Source organism: Danio rerio, chromosome 8, assembly GCF_052040795.2.
Source record: "Danio rerio strain M-AB ecotype USA chromosome 8, GRCz13ab, whole genome shotgun sequence".
Classification (NCBI taxonomy): Eukaryota; Metazoa; Chordata; class Actinopteri; order Cypriniformes; family Danionidae; genus Danio; species Danio rerio.
The window spans coordinates 6,550,001-6,569,071 of record NC_141028.1 but is presented as its reverse complement, the minus strand read 5'-3'; the positions used below and the strand labels follow the sequence as shown (position 1 = coordinate 6,569,071).

General features: G+C 39.2%; 2 protein-coding genes across 4 annotated transcripts in view; one reads left to right on the top strand and one right to left on the bottom strand.

Annotated features, from left to right (window-relative positions):
• Positions 1-8,399, top strand: part of igsf9b (immunoglobulin superfamily, member 9b) — a 113,081-nt gene extending 104,682 nt beyond the window's left edge. Inside the window, exons 19-22 of one of the 2 annotated variants that reach the window (XM_087264070.1) lie at positions 1,192-4,551; positions 5,027-5,202; positions 5,726-5,929; positions 6,820-8,399. In XM_087264070.1, the coding sequence (XP_087120196.1) occupies positions 1,192-4,551; positions 5,027-5,202; positions 5,726-5,916 (3,727 nt within the window). In that variant the 3' untranslated portion in view covers positions 5,917-5,929; positions 6,820-8,399. The remainder of the gene's footprint in view (positions 1-1,191; positions 4,552-5,026; positions 5,203-5,725; positions 5,930-6,819) is intronic. The other variant, XM_087264071.1, reaches the window with a different exon arrangement.
• Positions 8,400-11,539: 3,140 nt separating this feature from the next.
• Positions 11,540-19,071, bottom strand: part of gatd3l (glutamine amidotransferase class 1 domain containing 3, like) — a 12,867-nt gene continuing 5,335 nt past the window's right edge. The window contains exons 4-7 of one of the 2 annotated variants that reach the window (NM_131039.2): positions 17,200-17,331; positions 13,901-13,993; positions 13,400-13,565; positions 11,540-11,795 (exon numbers count right to left, since the gene is read on the bottom strand). In NM_131039.2, coding sequence (NP_571114.2) covers positions 11,661-11,795; positions 13,400-13,565; positions 13,901-13,993; positions 17,200-17,331 — 526 coding nt within the window. In that variant the 3' untranslated portion in view covers positions 11,540-11,660. The remainder of the gene's footprint in view (positions 11,796-13,399; positions 13,566-13,900; positions 13,994-17,199; positions 17,332-19,071) is intronic. The other variant, XM_087262734.1, reaches the window with a different exon arrangement.

Genomic DNA, 19,071 nt, shown 5'->3' with positions numbered 1-19,071 from the left:
GGGTGGTGGATTTCCCAAACAAAACAAAAAACTTAAAGCAAAAGATTTCCTTCGGTTGACAACCAAACTCACACACTCAGTTGAGAGTATATATGAATAGATTTATTATAGAAAAATGTGGTTAATATAAATGAGCATTTCTTCAGGGTGACCACAGGCCAAAATAACAAACAAAAGAATCTATAAAGTAAATCCACTAAATTACCTATTACTATTTAAAGAAAAATACAAAAAGGTTACCTTACTCCCTAAACATAAACAAAGTCAAAAGTAATCAAATAAATAGGCAGGTCACCCCTACACGCTCAAACTCTCAAAAATATTTTAACGTATGATGGTCATCAGTACTATATTGGTTGTTGGTTGTCGGCCGGAGGGGTGAGGGAAACCCAGGAGCTCCACTCCAAACACCGAACGCAGCAGAAATGAGCTCTCCGAACCCTGCCGGAAGCTCCCTTATATACAGGCTTTTGAGACCAGCAGCCAATTAGAACAGGGAATCACGCCGGAATGGGAGCCTATGAGACAACAGAAAAACAAGAAGAAGGCAGGACAAAAGAAAAAGACAGAGTACAATCCCCAATAATAAATAAATAAAAATAACTTCAGTCGTAACAACAGCACTTAAATGCTAGTGGGAAATTTATTTTTTTTTATTTTTTTTTCAGTACCGAAATTCAGTATCGTGACAGGATAATAGTGAAAGAATCAGTTCACTAACTTGAGTTTATTAAATAGTATCTAAACCATACATTAGGGAAAGGTAACGTTAGACAACTATTGCCATTTCCCTTAACCTCCCAGGTACACAACATTCCCGTGTGCCTCAGGTGATACTTCCGGTTTTCTTCCCACCGCAGCCTTGATGTTACTTTTTAAATGGCGGCTGCATGAAATCAGTCTATTCTGTCATCATTTATTTACTCACTTACTTGTTCTAAACCTGTTTGAGGTTCTTCTGTTGAACACAAAACAAGATATTTTAAAGAAAGCTAGAAACCTCTATCCCTTGACTTCTATAGTATTTGTTATTACTACTATTGGAGGTTTTCAGCTCAGAGAATTAAGAAATGTATAACGGTTTAGAATATGTAATGATTGAGTAAATTGTGGGTAAAGTTTCATGTTTGTGTACACTATGCCTTTAAAAGTCTTCCTAGCTTAATTTTTTTTCTTTTTCTCTATCTTCAGAGCTAACTCGCCTTCTGACAGTCCCGACAGTTTGCTAAAGCTAAAACTGTGCCCTCCATTAAACTTCTTCCCCAACTCATCCTCCTCCGACCGCTCAGACCGTTCCTCGTTCGATAAAGCCAGTCGTAGTGAGTACCAGGATCAAAAGAAGCAGCTGCTGTCCTCTTCATCTCCACCTCCACACTACACCCAATTTGAGAGCCACTTTGGAGGAACTCCATCGCCCACCCCTGCTATTGAATCTATATCGAGAAGTCCTGATGGCCGCTTCATTATCCAACCCGACCTGGAAAACTTCAAAAAGAACCTTAAGAAAGAGTTCCCACAGTCGCCTAGTAGAGGCAGTGGTAGAGGCAGCAGCAATGGATCTTTTAAAGAATCCAACCAATCAAATTCTGCAAGATCAGAAACAAACGCACAAACGGAGATGCCCTCAGCATTAACTGTGGATCATCCACACTTAGAAAGACCCCCTCACTCTCCTGGAAGGGTGAGAGCAATGGCTAGAAATTTCTCCCGTCATGGGTGTTTCTACTCTGATGATGAGCACGGTGGCTCTGAGGCCTTATTGGAAAGGGCCAGCTTTTATTCTGACTGTAGTGAAAAGAAAGCAAGTGACTCGCTAAAAAAATACCGGGGTGCCATACATAGAGAGGAAATATTCCCAAGCTTAACCAGGAGAACCAGAGAGAGAGATAGGATGCTCCAGCAGGCACATTACCAACCTATCAATGGAGATAGTCAGCTGACAGAACCCAGCACTATGATAACTCAACTGGATGGAGAAAGAGAGAGGGACAACTTAAGCAAATGTTTAAAGCTGGCAAAGGAACGTGAGCAAATGGAGAAGGAGCTAGAGCACTACACAGCAAGTCGAAGAGTACAGGCACATGAGCGAGAACAGAGGCGGGCTAAATCTGCAAGTCCTTTACGAAAATGGACTGGTGTTGAATCTCAAGACCCAATTTGGAAGCCTCAAGACATCCAATTACGACAAAAATCCCGACCCAGCAGCTTGGCTCAGCATGTATCAGATAATAGGAGAGGCTGTTATTTTGGCAATACCAGTAGTCCCATGGAAAGACATCCTTCCTCTTCTTCATCATATATCCAGTGGGATATAAGCCCTGTGACGTCCCCTACCAGCCTGGTGCCAGTGCAAAGCCTTTCTGAAGGAAACACACCTCACTCACTTTACCCAAACATGCGTCAACAAGCCATTCCCAATGTAGAAGGTTCATCAGCAACAGGCATATCTCATTCACCAGCTACACAGTATACCTCTCTTTCAATTTTCACTCCACATAGGGAATCATCTCCCAGTAGATCCAGCCTACACGGGGCACAAGCTAGATACTCGGAGAGTCAGCTGGAGGAGGAGCTGCCCAATAGGACTTTAGTTGAGGAAAGTTGGTTGGCGGAAAGGAAAATAGAAAAAGAGAGTCCACCATTTAGATCCAAATCCCCTGCTCACTTGAGTCCTCAACCATCTGAGCTGCACCAAGTGTTGGAAGGAGCTGACAGGGATGCTAATTCACATTACCTTGATCCCAGGTCCCAAGACGTTACAGATAAAGAGGAAGAAGGAATTGTTCAAAAAGATAGACTACTGAGCCGTAATCCATCAGGCTGCTCTACGTTACCCTACGACCATAAGAGGGGAGCAAAGGAAAAAGTCATTGATGATTCCCTCTCCATATTGCCTTATAATGAACAAGAAAAAGAAGGTATCAGGGCCCGATCCCGAAAGAGTGACAAATGTGTCTTGACTGAAAGTCCTAGTCGAATATCACCTCTAACCCTGTTGGAAAATGAGGCAGAAAGCGATCAGTCCAATTTCTCGAGAATGTCCGAATCAATGAAAGTTAAGCTTGCTTCCCAACCAGCAAGAATGTCCCCACTGCAGACCAGCACTATCCTGGAGTACCTGAGTCTTCCAGGTTTCATTGAAATGAGTGTAGATGATCCAGTAGAAGTGACTGAGCCTTCAGAATCTGTTGAACCCAATGTTGAGCTAGAAAGTGGGACAATGTTGAGAGTTGAGCCTGACGTTGTACCCAAAAGTTGGGAAAAACATAGTCAGGATCTCTCTGGAACCAATGGAGTGGTCCATGACCACGGCACACAGAATGTTCCCATGGAAAAACCTAAACCTGAGGACATCTCAGAACCACTTCCGCAATTAGAAGCAAGAGATAGATGTGTTAAATCAGGAACCTCAGACAAAAGCAATAAACGTTTTCCACCATTAAAAGAAAAGAACAAGAGTTCTGAGCCTTTGCTTTCTCAGAGTTCAGGATCTCAAAGAGAACAATTTATTCAGCATGGTCCAGCACAGACATTAATTAACACAGCTAAAAGCATGGCAGCGATAGTTTCCAAATGCCCAGACTTTATATCTCAACAATATCAAAGACCTCAGATTCACAGTGACAGTACCAACATGATATCCTCACGAATCAATCAGGCTCCTGTTCCTTTCATGAAGAAATCAGTCAGTATTGGTCCTTGTAGGACTCTCTCTGGAGCTGGGCAGCCTCGTCCTTTTCTTAGGAAGTCCATTAGTTTAGGATCAAGATATGAACATTCAGAACTTCCGAGACCTTATTTCTCTGAGACGTGCTACAGAGATCAGTTTCCCAACCCAGATATAAGGCTCAAATCATATAGTTTGGGTCGTACTCCTTCACATTACTATCCCATATCTGGCCCATCGTGGCGAGGTTCAGTGCCCTATCAACCTCCTCACAGCTACAGTCTTGAAAGGCATCATATTGAGAGATCTGGAATGACACCACCTTACCAAACAACCTTTGTCCCAAATCCTTCACGACAGATGGAACCATCCCTTCCTTCTAGGCGGGAATCAGATCCACGTCGACAGGCAGCAGTCTTTCCAGATTCCTCCAGGTGGCCTCTGTCTTATCAGGAAACACTCAGGTCAGTTCAGCACAAGTATGTACCACAAGATCCTCCTCGACCTTTTGGTCCAAACAGATCACTGGCCAGAGTGGACTACATGCATCCCGCGGAGCCCAGAAGATGCCCACCAAGACCTTTCCTTCCCAGAGGCTACAGCTGGCCATCACCACATCATCCAAGCTTTCCCTTAAGAGAGCATGACTTTCCGAGGGAGCTCGACAAAGGGATGGGTGCAGTACGTGGCTGTGCAGAGACTGAGAGGGATGGGGGAAGAGCCAGTTATGCCAGCCAGAGCAGTGGAAGGGGTAGTGTAGGACCCTATGGACATCTTCGTCAGTCTCTGTCTATCACCCCAACCTTACTCAGCTCGCCAGAAACCACAGAGGAGAGCGAGAGGCACAGGGCAGATAAAGACACAAGAGAACGAAGGTCCAAAAGGTGACACTAATGCATAAATACATGAGGCATAGACTAGCTAGATTAATTACCAATCCCTATTAGGGCTGCACGATATTGGGAAAAAAAATTGCATTGCAGCATTTAGCTTTTTTACCGATACGTATTGTGATATGAAACCTGTTTCACCAGATGTTTTAAATAACTAACAGTTATTTCCTGAATTAATTAAACTCATGTTAACACAGAATTAGAAAAACTCATGCAAATTAAGCACTTTTTTACACCACAATGGCTAAACTTTGCAGTTAATCTCCAAATTTCTTCAAATTGTTGTGCAGGGTCACCTATATTCACTACTTGACTGCACATCCTGCAGTTTGACTATTGAGGATGTGCACATTGCAGTGTTGATGCTAAACCTACATATTATGCAGCCTTAATCCCTATTTTGTTTTTTGTACAGCTTTTATTTTCTACTTGTCTTACTTCATATTTTGCATATGTGTGACTATAGAAGGAATACTTCGGTAGATGAGAGTTACGAATGGGATGCCGTGGAGTACTCTATGGATCACGACGTCCTGGAGGCCATGAAGGTGGAGCGGCCCCATGCAGCCTTTGGAAGAGGCAGGGGCTTCAGGCCAGAGCGCCCCCGCTCCACTGCTGGCCTCCAGGACCTTCAGAGCAAACGTAAGAATATAATATACCGTATACTACATAAGTGTGTCTGTTGCAAGGGCGTAGAATTTGCATGGACGGAGGTGAAGTGCTCCTGGCAATATTCAATTGTTAATTTGTTAATTTTCCTTTGACTTAGTCCCTTATTTATCAGGGGGTTGCCACAGTGAAATGAACCACCAACTATTCTGGCATATGTTTTATGCAGCAGGTGCTCTTCCAGCCCAAACCCAGCACTAGGAAACACCCATACACTCTCTCATTTGCACACACAATCATACACTACAGCCAATTTAGTTCATCCAGCTCACTTATACCTCATGATTTTAGACTGTAGGTGAAACCGGAGCACCCGCAGGAAACCCATCGTCATTGGGTATAAGAGGGTGTTGCATTCATAGGTCCACAACCAATGTCAAGAGCAAATCTACGCCCTTGGTCTGTTCATTCCCAAAACCAAATGTACTACCCGTGTTACCTTTACCTAAGTAACTTTACCGATCCTCCTTCCTTTATCCTACTCCTTTCCTCTCAGGCCTGTACTCCGTGAGCCCTCCTTTAGTATCCCAGCCTCCTCAGCACCGGTACAGTCGTTCCCTCAGTGAGGCGCGCTTCAATGCCCTGCGGCAGGAGTTTCAGGAGTACCGCAGAGCTCAGGAATCCTGCACACAAGACCCCTGCATCCCCCATGACCCCGACTCTGACTCCAGCTCCGCACTGCTCTGAGATTCTTACCCTGGTACCTTGTTCCATCACCTCCCTTAATCCCTTTTAAAGACCTGTATTGATCTTTAATCTATTTTAAACTCAGGCTTTGTGCATGATATTGATTGGGTATTTCTTGACATATATGTGCATGGTAAACAGTATCTGGCTTAAAGGCTGCGTGAACTGGGAGACCCTGAGACTATTATTTCAGTATGTTGCCATACTTGCAACAGAAATTGAATATTGATTAGGGGGTGTGGCTTTCTTTTAACTTGCCATAAGAGGGGCGTGGCTAAAAATATTGTTGCTGAAGGGTGTCTCCAGCTCCGCACTGCTCTGAGATTCTTACCCTGGTACCTTATTCCATCACCTCCCTTTAATCCCTTTTAAAGACCTGTATTAATCTTTAACTTGTTTTAAACTCAGGCTATGTGCATGATATTGATTGGTTATTTGTTGACATATTTGTGCATGGTAAACAGTATCTGGCTTAAGGGCTGCGTGAACTGGGAGACCCTGAGACTTTTATTTCAGTATGTTGCTGTACTTGCAACAGAAATGGAATATTGATTAGGGGGTGTGGCTTTCTCTTAACTTGCCATATGAGGGGCGTGGCTAAAAAATATTGTTGCTAAAGGTTGACTCCAGCTCCGCACTGCTCTGAGATTCTTACCTTGGTACTTTATTCCATCACCTCCCTTTAATCTCTTTGAATATCTTGAATACTTTAAGCTACATAATGTTTGTCATTCATACAATCAACTAATGGATTGTTTGCACTCAGTGGTATGGTTTGGTACACGGTACATTTAACAAAGGGAAATGAATACAATGCCATAGTCATTCCCATGTTAAATCTAATGTAAACCCAATGTTAAATGCAGTTTATCTACTAATTACAGTCCTTCTTTATTTTAACAGAACATCCCATTGAAGAAGATGAGTTAGATTTAAACACAACCCCTGAAAGTTCAGATCATGAGAAAGCAAAGGATCCAAACTCCAATATCCAGGACCAGCTTTGATGGATCTTCATCCGCAAGCTGAATGCAGAGATCTGTAAAGGTGTGTTCAGTTCCTGCTGACTGTACTTGAAACATGTACATTACGTGAAATGTAGCTTTTGTATTTTTGTCTTTTGACCTGTTGTCAACAGTTCCAGATTGCACTTCTGTTTGTCTAGACTAAAGCATAAGCATACAGGAAACAGTTTTATTGAAGAAACAAACAATTCGAAGTATGATTGTTTTTATACTGCTTTTGTAAATTGAATAGACCTCCATTGTGGATAATGGACAAAAATGTGTAACGTTTTCCAATAAGCTGAACCAAAACAACAGGAGAGCATAAAGTCTGCTTCGACAATCAGACGCTGCAGCCAGGAAAGTCCATATTCGGGGGTGGATTTAACCAATGAGCAAGGTGAGCGGCTGCTTAGAGCTCCAGGAAATCTGAGGGCCCGCATTTAAATACCTAGAAGTATAAATGATACCTCTAAATTATATTTAACATATTTTGTACGGTGAGGGTCTACAATTGTAATTTGAAATGTCTCAAATGTGTCCCCCACCTTCAGTCATGGAAATAATTCATTATTTTTAGCTGTGAATTCATCTTAAGAAAACAAACCGTTGTCAACCCTAAGCCGATTTACATGTTATTATTATTATTTTGCATTAAGATAAAATGTAGAAAAGGAGATCGAATGATATAAGAAATAAGCAGCAAAATAATAATAGTAATAAAATCAATGAAAGCACAGAGAGGTGTATTTTAGGACTTTTGAGCCTCATGGCGGGACTTGCTTGGGGCCCCAAAATCACTAAATCCACCCCTGTTCATATTTCTGCAACTATTATACATGAGAACATGTAAATGTGTTGCTGTTGTGTGTTTGATTACCATGTCCGAAGCTGAATTCCTCTTAAAAGCGGTGTCATTTTGGTCAAGATCTAAATGATGTGGTAATTTAAAGCATAAAAATCAGTGCCAACCCTGAGACCTCCTTAACGAACACTCAAACTCTCCTGGAAATGTACTTGTACTCTTTACATTCATGATTAAGTTCCTGAACAAAAGCATGTGTTGCTCTCTGAATCTTCTCTACTTTAAAGAACTCAGCTGAACGACATTACAGCGGATATATGAAAAGGCTAATAAATAAATCAAAGACACAGGTGGATTTCGACGTCATGAAATGCTCTTTGTCGATCTGAGCTTAAGCTTGTAAATATTTGTTTGAATTCGATGACTTCTTTCAGATTTTGTACAACTGTTGATGAATGTTTTGAGAAAACAGGAATCTGTCTTATATTTAAGATGCTGCTGTACATTATTGTAGGACGTTTAAAAGGTTTTTTGACATTTTTTGAGAATGAATTTACAGTTTTGTAAAACTAAAAGAAGATGATGTTTTATATCTGCTCTTATATTTGTTTTTTATAAATGTTGTCCCTCGTTTTTGTATGATTTGTACAATAAAATGCTCCACTGATCTGTTATGTCGAGAGATCATCCTTCAGTTGTTTACTATTTGACGACTGTTTCTATATTGGGGAAGTGTAGAAGTATAACATGCTGTTGTTTGTTTGTAAAACACAATTTTTGAGGAATAAATATACATACAGTGCTCAGCATAATTGAGTACACCCTATTTTGAAAATGAATGTTTTTTCTCCATTTCTCAGTGAATTTAGTCAATGTATTTTGGTGCATTTAAACAAAACAGATTTATTAAAATATATTTATTCCTGTAACATTTTAGTCACCAAACATATTTAGAAATTGAAATATAATGCAATTAAATTCAAGCTAAATATTGCACAAAAAAAAAATTACTACCTAAAAAATTTCAACTACATTTTTAATTATTTTTCCTTTTCATGTTTTTTTCTCTTTTTTTTAAATTTGTATTTAATATTTTTCTGTAACACATAAATTTGGCTGTACTAGTTTTTGGACCATTATCATAAGTGATTTTGTTAGATAAGCTCCAGATTTGGCTTCAGTACTGACTAAACTAATGTGTATGCACAAATATAATATTTTATAGCTTCCTATTAAAATATGAATTCAAAACATTTGTGAGGGGTGCACTTATATATGCTGAACACTTTATTTAGGTATTCTGATGTGTAAGAAAATATAAGGGGTCACTATTGTTATCATTTTGGTTTTTTACTGTTTTTTTTTTTTCTTAAATATGTTATATGGTGTGGAGCAAAATGAAGAAAAACAACACTAAATAATATACAAATAGTGAAAGAGTGATTTATCTTCTGTGGTGGACACGTACAGTTGAAGTCTGAATTATTCGCCCCCTCTGAATTTTTTTTCTCTTTTTTAAATATTGCCCAAATGATGTTTATCAGAGCAAGGAAATTTTCACAGTATGTCTGATAATGTTTTTTTCTTTTGGAGAAAGTCGTTTTTGTTTTATTTCGGCTAGAATAAAAGCAGTTATAAATTTAAACAACATTTTAGGGACAAAATTATTAGCCCCTTTAAGCTATTTTTTTATAGTCTACAGAACAAACCATCGCTATACAATAACTTGCCTAATTATCCTAACCTGCCTAATTAACCTAGTTAAGCCTTTAAATGTCACTTTAAGCTGTATTGAAGTGTCTTGAAAAATATCTAGTCAAATATTATTTACTGTCATCATGACAAAGATAAAATAAATCAGTTATTAGAAATGAGTTATTAAAACTATTATGCTTAGAAATGTGTTGATGAAATCTTCTCTCCATTAAAAAGAAATTGTGGAAAAAATAAACAGGAGGGGGGTGGAATAATTTAGGGGGGGCTAATAATTCTGACTATAACTGTATATTCATATGATGCTATTTTTTCATTCATTCATTCATTCATTTTGCTTCAGCTTAGTCATAATAATAATAATAAATCATTTTATTTGTAAATGGCGCCTTTCTAGACACCATAGGTCGCCTTACAATAAGGATCAACAGCCATGCTAAAACAAATTAAAACAATTAATAAAAAACGACCAAACAAGCATTCTGAATGCATGTAAGTAGCTGCAGGTATGAACACAAATTGTTAAAGGAGTCGGCACCAGTGGTGTAGTGGTTAGTGTGTTGACACATGCACTCCAGTGCTCACGATGACCCGAGTTTGATTCCCACCTCGTGGTTCTATGCCGATCTTTCCCCTCTCTCTGCTCCCCATGCTTTCCTGTCAATAATCTCTACTGTCATGTCTATTAAAGGTGAAAACCCAAAAAAATATTTATAAAAAAATTTGTTCAAGGAAAGCCTGCTTAAAAAGACGGACCTTTAGAAGAGATTGAACAGTGTGAAGACTATTACTGCTCCTTAGATATAAGGGAAGCAAGTTCCATAGCCGAGGAGCCAAAGAGCTAAAAGATCTGTCTCCCATTGTGCTTCATCGAGTGCGAGGTGGTACCAGGGAGAAGGAGTTGGCTGATCTAAGAGCGCGAGAAGGGGGGTAAATATGGAGAAGTTCTGTGAGATATTGAGGAGCAAGATTATGAAGTGCCTTGAAAGTGAGAAGTAATATTCAACTTTACCAGAAGCCAGTGAAGCTGATAGAGGAGTGGTGTGACATGCTCATGAGATAGAGACTAGAGATGACATGAGCTGCATGGGTCTGAACCAGCTGGAGTTTATGCAGAAATTTAGAAGAAAGTGCATTACAGTAGTCAAGAAGTAAAGTAACTAATGCGTGGATGAGAATTACTGTGTTATTGGTTGTGAGAGAAGGATGGAGACGAGTGATGTTACGCTGGTGGAAATATGCAGCATTATTATTGATGTGACCCTCAAATGAGAGTGTGATATCCAAGTCTATTTATTTATTAGGGCTCATTTCCACAGCGGAATGAACCGCCAATTTATTCAGCATATGTTTTACACAGCGGATGCCCTACTAGCTCCAACCCAGTGTTGGGAAACACCCATACACACTCATTCACACAAATAAACTACGGACAATTCAGTTCATCCAATTCACCTATAGCGCATGTGTTTGGGTCACACTCAACAATAAGGTTCATTAGTTAAAGTAATGCATTTACTAACATGAACAAGCATTGAACATTACATTTACTACAGTATATATTCATATTAGTTAACGTTAGTTAATGAAAATACAGTTGTTCATTGTTAGTTCATGTTAACTCATGGTGCATTAACTAATGCTAACAAGCATGGACTTGGATGTTAATAATGCATTAGTAAATGTTCAATTATGATTAATAAATGCTGTACATGTGTTGTTCATGATTAGTTCATGTTAGTCAATGCATTAACTAATGATCCTTATTGTAAAGTGTTACCTGTGTTTGGACTGTTGGGGAAACCCATGCCAACACGTGGAGAACATGCAAACTCCACACAGAAAGGCCAACTCAAAACAGCGACCTTCTTGCTGTGAGGCAACAGTGCTAACCACTGAGCCACCGTGTCGCCCCATCTTTAAATCTGAAAAATGTAAAGATTAAAATGTTTTCAGATATCTACTGTTGTCTTTGGCTTTGGTGAATCATATACTGTATATTTTAAATGAGGACAATGCTGTTCATTTTTGTCATGTGTGAGAGTGAAAATGCAGCATCACGTCAACAACACACACACACACACACACACACACACAGGACTAAAGCGGAGTTGCATTGCATGCTTTTCTTTATTTACTCTCTGTACGCCCACATCACAGTGGATTCTGGTCAACCTAAAGTTAAGTGTGAAAGCCTTCAGGTGTTTGTGTTCTGGTGAGACTCATTTGGCGGTCATGCGCATGACGTGCTTCACCATGTTCCCGATGCCGTCAAAGATGTAGTGGTAGTGGTAGTCGGTCTCCCACATGAAGGTCGGAGTGCTGATCACCTTGTTTTTCTCGTCCACATAGGCTTCGTGAGACGAGAGGTTAAGGACAAAGTCAGGTTTTCTTCACATTTAGAGATACACTGATGCTGGCTTCATTTAAAGACACATTGGCAATTTACATTTTAAATTCATTCATTATTTTCCAACTATTCCTGTGTTTTACTGGGGTACTGGGAAACACACAAACACTCATTCACACTCATACACTACAGCGAATTAATTTTATTCAATTCACCTAAACCACATGTGTTTGGACTGTGGGGGAAACCGGATCAGCCAGAGGAAACCCACGCCAACACGGGGAGAACATGCAAACTCCACACAGAAATGCCAACTGACCCAGCCGAGACTCGAACCAGCGACCTTCCTGCTGTGAGTGCTAACCACTGAGTTACCTTCTTTTCTAAGTTTTGAATATTCAACTGTTTAAATTTTTCGGCAAATATGTAAAGTCAAATTCAATAGTTAAAAAGTGTCAAAAATATTGGTTTGTTTTCCGAAATAATACCTCAACATTAAGTGAGTTTTACAAGTTCTGCCAGTAGGGTGACTAAAATAATCTTATTTCAAACCAACAAGTGAAGTTCATTCATTCATTCATTCATTTTCTTGTCGGCTTAGTCCCTTTATTAATCTGGGGTCGCCACAGCAGAATGAACCGCCAACTTATCCAGCACGTTTTTACACAGTGGATGCCCTTCCAGCCGAAACCCATCTCTGGGAAACATCCACACACACTCATTCACACTCATACACTTTGGACAATTTAGCCTACCCAATACACCTGTACCGCATGTCTTTGGACTGTGGGGGAAATTGGAGCACCCGGAGGAAACCCACGCGAATGCAGGGAGAACATGCAAACTCAACACAAAAACGCCAACTGACCCAGTCGAGGCTCGAACCAGCGACTGTGCTGTGAGGCGACAGCACTACCTACTGCGCCACCGCGTCGCCCACAAGTAAAGTTTTACAAACAAATTTCAAGAGGAGCATGTGATATGATCGACTACTCAGCTGATCCTTATCACTAATCATTAGCTAAAATATCAGATCATTCTAAAACTACTATAAATATCCTGCCTAAACTTTGTTACCAAACTTCATTTTTGGAATTCTCGTATCCCTCCTAATGCTCATTGACCAGGCGGTAATCTATTAGGTCATTTATCTCCGAGCTCAGGGTTCCCTCCAGTGTCAAGGCTTGATGGATGGTGTGTCTGAAGATGGAGCTGAAGCGAGGGTCATAGCAGTGTCAGCCAATGAAATTAGTCCACAGTCGGCTACTGTCCAAGCTGGGGTATTTGCATAAAGCTATCTGATTGGCTGATTCTTCCGTTGGCCCTTGAAAACTTGAGAAACTCCCAACTTCTGCTTTATGAAAAACAGCCAATGCTTATATTTTTTATTATCGCTCTGTCAGTGAGAGTGGATGAGCTCAAGCTCAACTCACGATTTTTGGAGCACACTATAGCATATAGATATCCTGAAGTCTAACATACTCATATTAAGCTTTATTTTAATTTCATGGGACCTTTAAATTAAAAAAGCTTTTTATGTTATTGCTGCTATGGAAAACTCCCTTCAGGAAGCTTTATGTTTAATAGTGCAGAGTCTGAGTGAAAGGATATGTAAGGTTCACGGGTGTTGTGACGGGCCCCCATGCTCTTGACCGCCTGCACCATGTTGGTGTTTGGCCAGCGGCCCCAGCGGCTGCTCTCGTCCCGCTCATAACCCATCGTGACCTCCAGACTGGGCAGAACTCGACACGCTAGGAGAGGAGCCATGCTGGACAACCTGAAACACACAGAGAAAAGCAGGAGCAGGTCAGTTGAGAAGCACAAGAATAATGGAGATCAGTCACAGTATTTCCAACTATAATGAAATATTGAGTAGGGGGCGGGGTTTCTATTTTAACTATGAATCTTTTATTAATTTGACCAAAACAAATTCTATCTGTCCATCTGTTTATCTATTGTTTGTTCTATTGTCTGTCTCTCAGTCAGTCTAATCTCTGTCTTCAAGTACTTTTCCAACCCACAGGCATAGGGCTGGAGGATAAGTACTATATAATACAATAATTAAATTCATCTTATATGTTTAGAAATGTAATATTATAAAGTCATGTATACCCAATGGGTTTGCGAGCGCGGTGGAAGTCCTTCAGAACTCTTTCCACGTCATTATTCAACTTGCAGTCTTTGCCATCTTTGCTGAAGGTGGACCTGGAAAAGACAACAGAAATACAAAGAAATTGACTTTAAAACTGTAGCTAATACCAATTGTTTGATTTAGTTCATATCAAATACCAAAAACAATATCCTTTTAGCATTATATATATATATATATATATATATATATATATATATATATATATATATATATATATATATATATATATTTTTTTTTTTCTTTTTTTTTTCTTTAAGTAACAGTTCATACTAAAAACTATATCCCTAATTAACCCAAGACCTAAACCCAACTACTACCCTACTAACTATTAAAAAAGGAGCGAGGGATATATATATATATATACAGTAGCCTCCCTTTGATTTTTTTTTAAATATATATTTTCTAAATTATGTTTAACAGACTAATAAAATTTCCATAGTATGTCTGATAATTTTTTTCTCTTGAGAAAGTCTTGTTCGTTTTAATTTATACAACAAATTATACAACAAAAGCAGTTTTTTAATTTTTTAAACACCATTTTAAGGTCAATATTATTAACCTAATTAACCTAGTTAAGCCTTTAAATGTCACTTTAAGCTGTATGGAAGTGTCTTGAAAAATATGTAGTCAAATATTATTTACTGTCATCATGGCAAAGATCAAATAAATCAGTTATTAGAAATGAGTTATAAAAACTATTATGTTTAGAAATGTGTTGAAAAATCTGCTCTCCGTTGAACAGAAATTGGGGAAAAAAATAAACAGGGGGGCTAATGATTCAGGGGGGCTAATAATTTTGACTTCAACTATATAAATATGTTACAACCATGTTTATATACTGCCCTATCTATATACAACTCCTTAACTTCTAATTTTGACTTATGTAGTAATGTGATAATTATAACAATAATGATAATTATTGTGGAAAGCACTATACAAATCAACTTGCTACAATAAATGAATTAGATTTTTCTTACCTTTCTGCGATATGGCTATTGTTGTATATTTCATTATTGCGATAATTATAGTTGTTTGCTATGTGGTACAGTCCTATAAGTAGCTAATTTATTGTTCATTGAGCTAATCGTTTTAGTTAATAGTGTGAATTATACATTAAAGGAGACCTTTTATGCCCATTTTTACAAGATGTAAAACAAGTCTCTGGTGTTCCTAGAGTGTGTGTGTGAAGTTTCAGCTCAAAATACACTCAAATAATGTTTTCTAACTCTCTGAAGCTGACCCTTTTAGGCTTTGATTCTAACTGTGCCATTTTGGTGACTGTCGCTTTAAATTCAAATGAGATTGTGCTCTTTTCAAAAGAGGGCGGAGCTACAAATGTCTGCAGGTCAGCATAGTGGCAGATTCGAAAGCAAGACTAATGTCCTATGCCAGGGCTATTCCGAAAACATGGTTGTAGAAAAGGCTAATTGTTAAATGCACTGATATCGTTAATAGGGATGCAACAATTAGCTGATTTCACTATTAACTGCGCTTTAATTCGTCAGTTTATTAATCGTAAAGTCTTCTCTAAGTTGCATTTCTGTTGCACGGAACGAAATGAAACCGATGCAAAATGCCAAGTTGCCTGTGCGCTAGTTTTAAGTTTGAAGTACACCGAGGCTAATACGCATGCCCACAGGATTAACTACAGCAGCGGCCGTTCCCATATCACGTCTTTTCCGCTTGCAAGTTTGTTATTTCTAATGTAAGAATAAATGATGCTGGCGCCAGTGGAGCAACGCTTGAATGCAGATGGCAACAACAGTTAATCTAAATAGCTACTTACCTAATATAAAGCTTGAATTTACATTAGACGTGATAACAGTAAAAGCATGATTATTCTTCAGACAATATAATCGTACAACCAAAATCTATAGTTTTTGCATCCCGTGTCTGAATGTAGAATAAGCCTACTTCAGCAATGCACTGCTTTTGTTGTGCTCTGAAATACAACATATGAATGTTTGTAAAATAAAAATAAAAAGTCTATTGTACAATGTACTGATATTATGTAGTTTCAAAATACAATATATTAACATTTTAATGTAGAAAAAGCCAACGTGGCTGTCTTAAGGAGCAAAAATATACAGCATATGGGCTCTTATGCTGTAGTGTCATCACTCATATGGCAAGTTATATATCTCCGGCCCTTCGTTTGGGATGCTTTTTATGAACCGGCCCCCATGACAAACTAATTGAATAGCCCTGTCCTATGTGGGAGTTATGGTCACTAGTGGGTGGGGCTTTCCTCCTTTGATTGACTTTCTATTGACACGTACAATAGAAAAATGGTTTGTCCCGGCAGACTGTTTTTATCAAGGGTCAATACAAAAAATTGAAGTAATACCTTTTTACTATTATAAGCTAATTATATTCACACACTGCTGCCACACGATTGTGTTTAAACCCCTTATAAAAGTAATCTTGCACAATAGTTCCCCTTTAAAATAAAGCATGACCAAACAAAAGCAATGCACACAGAGGTCTTGAACCATTAAATAAACGTTCTGCGGTCAGGTCAAAAGTGCTGAAGTGTAATTAGGCAATCTGAAAAGGCACCGAGTTCAGACATAAAGATTAGCCTCATCCATCACCTGTATTTCCGCCCAGACTTAATCATTTGTTTGCTAATAGTGAAAGTTGATAAGAGGATTTTCACTCCAGGAATAGAGAGAGATCTGGGCTGACTAACAGTGTAATCTGATGCTTCAGCAAAGTTTACCAATGTCAAGATGCACTCCAGATTAATATTATAGTCAATAACAAATATCAGTAACATGTCAGTATAGGGACCAATTCTCCATATCAACTAGTTGCTTATTAGCATGCATGTCATTAAGATATTGGCTGTTCATTATACTAATCAAGCACATATTCTCTAATCCTATCTCATACCCAAAGCCAACGACTACATTAATACTATAATTAAGCAATAAATAAGGAGTTTATTGAAGCAAAAATCATAGTTAATGGTTTGTTAATAGCGAGAGTTGAACCCCAAAATAAAGTGTGAACCAGATATTTGTATTAGAATAAAAGGTAACACTTATTACCTGCATAATATTAAGAAATTAAATGTTTATTAGCACTTATAAAGTATGATCTTATTCTACATCACTAATCCTACCCAATACCTAAACCCCAACTATTAATAAGCAGATGATTAGTAGTTTATTGCGCTTAAAGTCTTAGTTAATGGATTGTTAATGTATGTTAAAGTTAAGTTTGTCCGACTATAGCCTCTCTATCTCTCTCTTACATGTTTTTGACGATGCCGTGGCCTCCAGGAAAGATGACGGCATCAAAACTGTTAGCGTCCAGTTTGGACAGATCGTTCATCTGCATCATTCCCTGACCGTGGCTGAATCGCGCAGACTCCATCATCATGTTCCTGCAGAAAACAAACCATGCTGAGTGAGATCCATCCATCCATTTATTCATCCATCAATCCATTCATTTATCCATCCATCCATCCATCCATCCATCTATCTATCTATCTATCTATCTATCTATCCATCCATCCAACTTTCTATCCATCCATCTATCATCCATCCATCCATCCATCTATCCATCCATCCATCCGTCCGGTCATTCATCCATCCATCCATCCATCCATCCATCCATCCATCTATCTATCTATCCATTCAACTTTCTATCCATCCATCTATCATCCATCCATCCATCCATCCATCCATCTATCTATCTATCGATCCATCCATCCGTCCGGTCATTCATCCATCCATCCATCCATCCATCCATCCATCCATCCATCCATCCATCCATCCATCCATCCATCCATCCATCCATCCATCCATCCATCCATCCATCCATCCATCCATCTATCTATCTATCTATCTATCTATCTATCTATCTATCTATCTATCTATCTATCTATCTATCTATCTATCTATCTATCTATCTATCTATCTATCTATCCAACCAACCAACTATCCATCCATCTATCCATCCAACTATCCATCCATCTAACTATTCATCCATCCAACTATCCATCCATCTAACTATTCATCCATCCAACTATCCATCCATCCATCCGTCCGTCCATCCAACTATCCATCTATCTATACATCCATCCATTTATCCATCCATCCATCCATCCAATTATCCATCTATCCATTCATCCATCCATCCATCCAATTATCCATCTATCCATTCATCCATCCAACTATCTATCCATCCATCCAACTTTCTATCCATCCATGTATCATCCATCCATCCATCCATCCATCCATCTATCTATCTATCTATCCATCCATCCATCCGTCCGGTCATTCATCCATCCATCCATCCATCCATCCATCCATTCAATTATCCATCCATCCATCCATCCAACTATCCATCCATCCATCCATCTAACTATTCATCCATCCATCCATCCATCCATCTAACTATTCATCCATCCAACTATCCATCCATCCATCCGTCCGTCCATTCATCCATCCGTCCGTCCATTCATCCATCCATCCATCCAATTATCCATCTATCCATTCATCCATCCATCCATCCAATTATCCATCTATCCATTCATCCATCCATCCATCCAATTATCCATCTATCCATTCATCCATCCAACTATCTATCCATCCATCCAACTTTCTATCCATCCATCTATCATCCATCCATCCATCCATCCATCTATCTATCCGTCCATCCATCCGTCCGGTCATTCATCCATCCATCCCAAAGTTCGAGAGCTGCATAAACAAGCTTTCTATTGATGTATGGTTTGCTAGGACAGGATAATAGTTGGCTGTGATACACCCATTTGAAAATCTGGAATATGAGGGTGGGCGGCACGGTGGCTCAGTGGTTAGCACCGTCGCTGGTTCAAGTCCCGGCTAGGTTAGTAGTATTTCTGTGTGGTGTTTGCATGTTCTCCTCGTGTTGGCGTGGGTTTCCTCCGGGTGCTCCGCTTTAGGTAAATTGGGTAAGCTAAATTGTTCGTGTAAATGGGAGTGTATGGGTGTTTCCTAGTTCTGGGTTGCAGCTGGAAGGGCAGCCGCTGCATAAAACATATGCCGTAATAGTTGGCGGTTCATTCCTAAGTGGAGACACCTGATGAATATGTAAGTAAGCCAAAGGAAAATGAATGAATATGAGGGTTCAAAAAATA